The 7669-nt window shown below is 50.0% G+C and overlaps 1 protein-coding gene across 1 annotated transcript in view; it reads left to right on the forward strand.

The window, feature by feature from the left end:
* Window positions 1–7669, forward strand: part of ABCC10 (ATP-binding cassette, sub-family C (CFTR/MRP), member 10) — a 16188-nt gene that overhangs the window by 3592 nt on the left and 4927 nt on the right. The window contains 12 exon segments of the mRNA XM_009880403.1: window positions 443–670; window positions 881–1037; window positions 1739–1878; window positions 2346–2425; window positions 2574–2745; window positions 3735–3833; window positions 4067–4256; window positions 4643–4720; window positions 5111–5302; window positions 5695–5830; window positions 6230–6425; window positions 7211–7554. Coding sequence (XP_009878705.1) covers window positions 443–670; window positions 881–1037; window positions 1739–1878; window positions 2346–2425; window positions 2574–2745; window positions 3735–3833; window positions 4067–4256; window positions 4643–4720; window positions 5111–5302; window positions 5695–5830; window positions 6230–6425; window positions 7211–7554 — 2012 coding nt within the window.

Below are 7669 nucleotides of genomic sequence, written 5' to 3' on the forward strand. Positions count from 1 at the left end.
TGGATGTGAGCCAGACAGGCTCTGGATAAAGACTATATAGCTGTGTCATGGCAGCACCGGGCCTGAGAGTCAGGTGTCACTCTCTTAAGGTGCTGTCAGGCTGAAGTAAATAAATGGCGTCCAGGCTGGAGCTAGTAATTCCACACGTCCCTTCGCCTGTGTTGCACATCCTTCAGTTGGAAAGTAGTGTAATATTTTGCCTTTTCCTGGGCTGTACACAGCACAGGTGGCTGAGGCAGCTGGTGGAATGAGTGAGAGCAAAGTTCCCAGTAGCTGCCACTCAGGTTTATGTCTTTGTTAGCAATAAATGGTTCCTGGTATCTGTAGCCTGGCCCTTAGCAGTAGGCAACTGCAAACCTGGCCCCAGCCCAGATGCCTAGCTGGCATTTGGTGCATTAGGCAGGCACTGGTTGCTCTATGTGCTTTTCCTTTTTGTCTGCAGCTAATGACAGAGTTCTTATGTGGCATTCGTGTGATCAAGTTTTACACCTGGGAGAAGCACTTCAGCACCAGGATAAATGCCTGCCGGGCTAAAGAGCTACAGAAGTTACGAGCCATCAAGTACTTGGATGCTGTGTGCGTGTATCTGTGGGCAGCACTGCCTGTTGTTGTTTCCATTGCCATCTTCATCACCTATGTCCTGTTGGGTCACCAGCTCACTGCCACAAAGGTGAGTAGGTAGTAGGGAGAACTCTAGCCTTGTCTCGTGCAGAGGACAGTCTACCGTGGGGCTGCAGTCCTGAGGCATCTTCTCTGGGAAATAAACCCAGCCTGTGTCTCCCCACAGCTCTTCAGGCTCTCACTGGTGAAGTTGTTTGGAGAATACAAGAGGCGAGGGAGGTACTGCCTCCAAGTCATGGCTGTTTCCTTACCCATGCAGGTGTTCACAGCATTGGCCCTTGTCGGGATGCTCATTCTCCCCCTCAACAATTTCCCATGGGTGTTGAATGGGACCTTGGAAGCCAAAGTGTCCTTGGATCGAATCCAGTGTTTCCTTGAACTCATGGACCAGGACCTGGAAGCTTATTATTCCCTAGGTAATGGCGAGGGATGCTACTGGGCTTGGGATCAGAGAGCTGAGGTGTGAGGCTCAGAGACAGTACTGGAGGGCAGCTGGCTGTCACCCTGTGATTCGGGACGTTCTGTTGTCAAAGGCAGAGTGAAGGCACTTAATTTCTGTGGAAAACAGGAGACAAGGCTGTCACATTTATCTTTACCAACTGTAGGCCATTGCTTGTCTCCACGGAGCCCTGCCATTAATGTCCCTTTAGAAGAAGCTGCTTCCTTCTCTGTCCAAAGCTTCTCTGACACTGACACCGTCAACAACCTTGGTTTTGCCTGGCAGAAAGGCTTGAGTGTGTGTGCTCCGCCCTTGGGCCATCTCAGCTCCCTTTCTCCCCTTCCTTGCCTTTTGCCAGCTCCCTGCTGTTCTTTTACCTTCAACAATAATAAACCCAGGTTATCCTTACAGTGTCTCCCTGACAGTCAGCAGGGCTATGACAGTCGTGTGTGTAGTGGGAGCTGGAAACAGGAGGGTTGGAGGAAGGGAGGTATAAGTTTAAGGGCAAGTCAGTAGGCAAGTGTCTTATTCTGTGGTTGGATCAAGGACATCATGGCGGTGCCCTGTCTGTGGTCTCATCCATTTGGGAGCAGAGCTGATAGCATTTTTAATGCCAGGTGCCTTTAATTTTCTGGCCTTCTCATAGTAGTGCAATGCTGTTCTGCTTTTCTCTTGCAGATAGCCCTTCAGATACTGCTACTGCCATGGAGATGCAGTGTGCAGTCTTCTCATGGATACCAGTTGAGGAGGAAAGCACCAGGCAGTCCTTATCCACAGGCACTCTGCAACTGCATATTGAGAATCTGTCAGTGAGAAAGGTGAGCAAGGATGCAGGAGGTAACAGAGAAGAATGGCACTAGAGAAGCCAAATAATGGAACTGGGGTAGCATGTTTTAATGTTTTCCTGGTCTTACAAGCCATGTATCAAAATCTTCTCTTGATCAAGAGGCACAGGACACATATCACATCTCAGAGCTGAAGGGTGCTGAAGGAGATTCAGGCATGGCTTACAGACAGGAGACGAACCAGCTCCACCAGCTTTCCACCACTGCTGCAGGAGAGGACTGGGCAGGATACACAGCTAGACTCCAGAGTTAACATTCCTTGCAGACCTGTGTCCTACCATATCAGGAGTCTGTTTTACCCAACGACTGTACCCAGCTCTGCTGCTGAACCTGTGAGATAGTCCTAGTTTAAGACAGCAGTCGGCTTTCTTACAGGCTATGTGTGGCTCAGGAAATCTGGACAAGCTGCCCTGCATTAGTGTATTCGTTTCCCTTTGCAGGGGATGTTCCTGGGGGTTGTTGGGAAGGTCGGCGCTGGCAAAAGCTCTCTACTTGCAGCCATCACTGGAGAGCTCATTAAGTAAGTAGCCTAAAGACTCCCCGTTGTCTGCTCCCTCCATGCCACAGCAGGCAGAAAATATCTAGTGCTATCACTATTTGTAGGCCATTTTGATCTGCCAACAGTTCTCCTTTGTTGCCCTTTCCACCCACTTCTGCTATGCTTGCAGACAAGGTGGACGAGTGTATGTTTGTGACCTGGAGCAAGGATTTGGTCTGGCCACACAGGAGCCTTGGATACAGTTTACCACTGTCCGTGAGAACATTCTTTTTGGGCAGGAATATGATGCCAGGCTGTACGAGGAGGTGGTAGAGGCCTGTGCCCTCTCTGAGGACCTGAACGTGAGTATCTAAACTGTAAACCTGCTTGGGTTTTCTTGGCCGGCTTTTGCATCCAGCCTGAGCTTCACTGGGAGCAGTTCTCATTCTTTCAGTCTATAGACTGCTTTTCCAATGTCCCAATCACACAGCATTACTCCGATTACCAATCCCAGACCATACTTGGCCCCATGGTTCTCTAAGGTGTAATGTCATTCCAGTAGCACTTTGAATGGTTTCTTCTGCCACTGAACCGAAAGCTCTTGATCCTTCGAAAAGGAGAAAGGAGATGTTCTTGCAGAGCTGATGACTGCCGGGTTTTTCAGGCAGAACCTATCAGCAGCTGATGCTTTTTTGGATCAGAGGAAACTTTGCATGGAAGGGCCGAGCCTGCAGCCCTCCTGTCAGTACTATTCTAGGTTTGAGGCTTATGGCTATACTAGCCAGTAAACGTGGCTGTTAGATAAGGCAGGAATCTTGATTTCTTCTCCCAGTTTATAACCTGATGCCTGATTTTCTGCAGTGCCAAGCATGAGGACCTCTTGTTTGCTTTGGCAGGAGCTATGAACACTCTGTAAAGCAGGATACTTATTTGAGAAGTAATAGACTATGCGTATGCCACCAAATCGAGAGGAAGCTGTTCCCAGCCATTGAAACTCTGTAGTTTTTACTGCTAAACTGGTTGGGTGGGCCCTGGCATGATTTTGGTGCAGGCACAGCTCTTGCTCTCCCAGAAAGCTCCCAGGTGCCATTTCAGAGTTATGTCAGACCAGAAGTTGCTCTCAGTGGGTAGTTCAGGTGTGGCCACCCTATTCTGCAGTGTAAGAGAGTTTAGTTGCATACCTGCCAAGCTTGCCACTTGTCTGCAGTATAGACTGTTGCATTGTTTAATTTTTGGTAAGGTATCGCCCTAAGGAATTACTGCCAGAGGCAGGAAAGGGATCCCAGTGTTCTGGTTTTGGGTCCCCAGTAGTTTCCTTTGCCTTCTAAATGGATTTTCTTGAATGTTTCAGATTTTACCAGCAGGCGACCAGACAGAGGTTGGTGAAAATGGTGTGACACTCAGTGGGGGACAGAAGGCTCGAATAGCCCTTGCCAGAGCTGTTTACCAGGTAAATAGCAAAGCAGTCATCCTGTGGCAGATTGTGCCCAGTGCCAGGTCAGAGGTAAAGAAGCTGGAAGCACCCAGTTGTACAGTGTGCTCTGGCAGCACGTCTTAAACTGCATCGTGCTGGCCTAAAGGTGCTGGTGGTGTGCCACACAGAGGCACTTGCACTTTTTTCTACAGCACTGCCTGCTCTGTCAGGGCCAGCAGCTGTATCTTTGTCTTTTGTCTCCCTCTCAGGATAAAGAGCTTTACCTCCTTGATGATCCCCTGGCTGCTGTTGATGCAGACGTAGCCAACCATCTTATGCAGAAATGCATTCTTGGAGTTCTCAAACACAAGACCAGGATCCTTTGCACCCACAGGACGGAGTTTTTGGAGAAGGCCGATGCCTTGTTGTTGATAGACAATGGCAGGATAGTTAAGACAGGTACGCCAGCTGTCTTCTCAGGCATTCGTTTGTGCCTGTGTGCCTGTCTTGGAACGGCTTGAGCAAAGACAGACATAAGGGAATAGGATTAACTAGTGGGGAACCCAATGATAAAGAGTTTGAGGACACTACACATGGTCAAAGATGGGGTGGAAGGAAATATGCAGATGCACAGATAAAACAGGACAATCCTAGAGATGGGGAGCTGATAAGGCAGAAGGCCATAGCAGGTGGTATGGAGCAGGGCCTTCAAGGGTGCAGATGCTGTGAGAGAGAATAGGGAATGTTATGAGAGAACAAAACTGGGACATTTCATAGCAAGAGGCAGTGAGCAGCTGGCATCTGTTCTTCGAGAATCTGAAGCATTTGCATGTCTCTCTTCTCAGGCACACCAGCTGATATCTTGCCACTCGTGGAAGCCTTCCCCAAGTTCAAGGATATGGACAAGAGGCAGAAGGATAAAGGTCTGTACCTGGTGAGCTTGAGGGTGGCTGGAGCAGCACAGCTCAGCTGAGCATTCAGAACCTGTACATGATGGTGGCTGGCCTTAGAGCAGAGCTCCCACCACCTTGCTGTGCTGTGGCAGTGCTGATCTGTGGGTAGTGTGTGCGTAGAGGGAGAGGATGCCCACATACCATTGGGTGTTGGTCTGAAGCAGTGTTTGAATCTGTTGTTCCATTTGTGGTCCAGCTTTGGATGAAGGTCTGCCAGGATTGGTGCACCTGTCTTGAAAGGGGGGAGAGGAGGGAAGAAAAGTCTCCCTCATAGCCTAGACTTGCTCTGTTCACAGGAAGGAGCAGCTGCAGGAGGAACTTATGTCACACTGACCTTTGCTTTTGCCTCCATTCCAACAGCCCCTGATGAACAGGGCCAAGAAGAGGCCATAGAGACAGAGGCAGAAGAATCAACCCAAAACAATCATCTCATCCACAAGGAGGAAGAGAAGAAAGAAGGGGCAGTGGCTTTTCAGGTGTACAAGGCATATTGGCTAGCAGTGGGCAGCTGCTTGGCGTTATCCATCCTCTTCTCGCTGCTCCTGATGCAAGGTGAGGCAGTGGCCCAGCAGCACATGTCTCTTTAGACATTCCTCTCCTCTCACTCCCTGGTTTTGTGGAATGCAGGGAAGGAAAGAGGCCAGGGGTTTAATCACTCTCCCTGCAGCACGAAGACTCCTCGTCCCCAAACTGAAGTACCACAGTTGGGAGGGGGCATGTGTGGGAACAGGATCTGGCATCTCACTGCTGCAGTTGCATGTCTGCTCCTCTAGCAGTGCCTTGTCGCTGCTACAGCTCAAGGCTGTTCCCAGTGGGGAATGAAGGCAGGGGAAGACTAGACTGGGCAGTGAGACAATAACAAAAGTTGTCCAGGAGCTTCCTTTCCAGCTTTTCTGCTTGATTTTTGCTGAATCCCTCTTTATGCAGTCTGTCTTTCTTTGTAGCGTCCAGAAATATCTCAGATTGGTGGCTGTCACACTGGATCTCCAGCATATCCCAGACATCAAATACCTCTGTGATGGTCTGCTCAGCTTCCCTGCCTTCCCCAGAGCTGCTTCTCTTCTCCATTGTTGGGCTTGTGTAAGTGAATGCTGGTCAGGAGATGCCGAAGGAAACTGGAAACACACTCTCATTTTGCCCTTAAGTTCATTTCCTATGAAGATCCTTGTTGAGACCAGGGATAAACTGACCACCCCACTGAAGGGGGTCTGTGTGGCTGCTTTGACAAAGAAATAGAATCAAGATCTCTGACCTGATGAGGTGCCCAAAGGGCTTCTGCCTGGGGCTGATGGAAGATCCCTAGCTGCATAGTAATAAGAGTGTTTGTCCCAGCATCTCAAAAGAGTGGTCTCTCACAGGAGTATCAGGTTGAATTATCCTGGTTTCCCCTTGAGTCTGCTCCTGGGTTCTCATGGGTCTGTGAGTTTACTGTCATGAGGACCTTGGCAGATTCATAATCTTCCTCCTTCTGTGTTCCAGCTCCCCCATTCAAGCTCTGGACACCACCCCAGTCCCTTCCAATGGTTCACTGGATGTGAGTTTCTACCTGATAGTTTATGGCAGCATTGCAGGGGCCAACTCCCTCTTCACCATTCTTCGGGCCTTCCTCTTTGCTTATGGCACCATCCGTGCTGCCACTGTCATTCACAACCGACTGCTCCAGAGGGCTCTAAAGGTACTAGTCAGAAAGTCTCGGGCAGACTGGGGATGCTGCAAGTCGCTCTGCCTTGACGTTCTTCTCATAGTTGGGAGTGAGGGCTTGGGAGGTGGATTAGGATTTCTGCTCGTATTAGCTGATGAGCTCGCTGTAGGACTATATCCAAAAAGGGCTGCACCACAGCCAGCACAAGGGGCCAATGAGCTCGGGTTCAGAATGTGTCCTGTAAGGCTTGTTCTATTCCATGGAGGGGTGTTTTATGGCTGCTACCTGCATCTATTCACTCATTAGACTTAGATATATAGCCCAGATGAGGGCAAACTGAGTCAAAGTAGCTTTTGCAGGATCATGAGCTCAGATTCAGATGAGATTCGAAGGAGTCATTAAGCAAGATTTAGGGCTGATGCTGGTATGTGCCAGTTAACTTTCGTTAAGATTTGGGATTCCTTGGGTCCTCAAACTAGAGGTAGGATTAGATGATTGGAAGATAGGATCAGAGAGGATTGTCTCACTGGTGGGCCAGTATGGGATCTGAGTGACTGCTATCTTGGTAGCTGTCTGCCATTCGCCACAGCAGGGCTCTTTCATTTTCCCATGCGAACAGCATGAGTGGTTTGGCTGTGAGTGGATGCTGGCTTTGGAGTCTGAGATTTCTTCCCCAGCTGAGAAAAGGAAGAGGGCAGTGGTGGCCACCCCTTTGTGGCCTTATCTGCTCCCTTTGGTGCTGCTCTCCTGGGCACTGTTCTGTGGCTGGATCTCGCTGCAGCTGACTGACTTTTACTTTCTGGTTCCCTTGTTACCAGGCCACAGTCACCTTCTTTGACACCACACCAACAGGCCGGATCCTGAACCGCTTCTCCTCAGACCTGTACTGCGTGGATGACAGCCTGCCGTTTATACTCAACATCTTCCTGGCCAACATGTACGGGCTCCTGGGCATGCTGGTGATAATCACCTATGGCCTCCCATGGATTGGTCTGGTCTTACTCCCCCTGGCTGCCCTCTACTTCTCCATCCAGCGCTATTACCGGCGCACGTCCCGGGAACTGAAGCGCCTTTACAGTGTCACCCTGTCTCCCATTTACACTCACTTCTCAGAGACCCTCTCGGGACTGAGCAGCATCAGAGCCATGCGGGCGACACAGAGGTGAGTGGAATGAAAAAGCACCCAGAGAGCCAGAGTTTCGGCTTTATAGACCAGGGCCTTCCTGATGTGGGGCTGGTTATGGGTGGCAGGGATGCCCCTGGTCCGGGGCAGCACG

Source organism: Charadrius vociferus, unplaced genomic scaffold, assembly GCF_000708025.1.
Source record: "Charadrius vociferus isolate BGI_N301 unplaced genomic scaffold, ASM70802v2 scaffold62, whole genome shotgun sequence".
Taxonomy (NCBI): Eukaryota; Metazoa; Chordata; class Aves; order Charadriiformes; family Charadriidae; genus Charadrius; species Charadrius vociferus.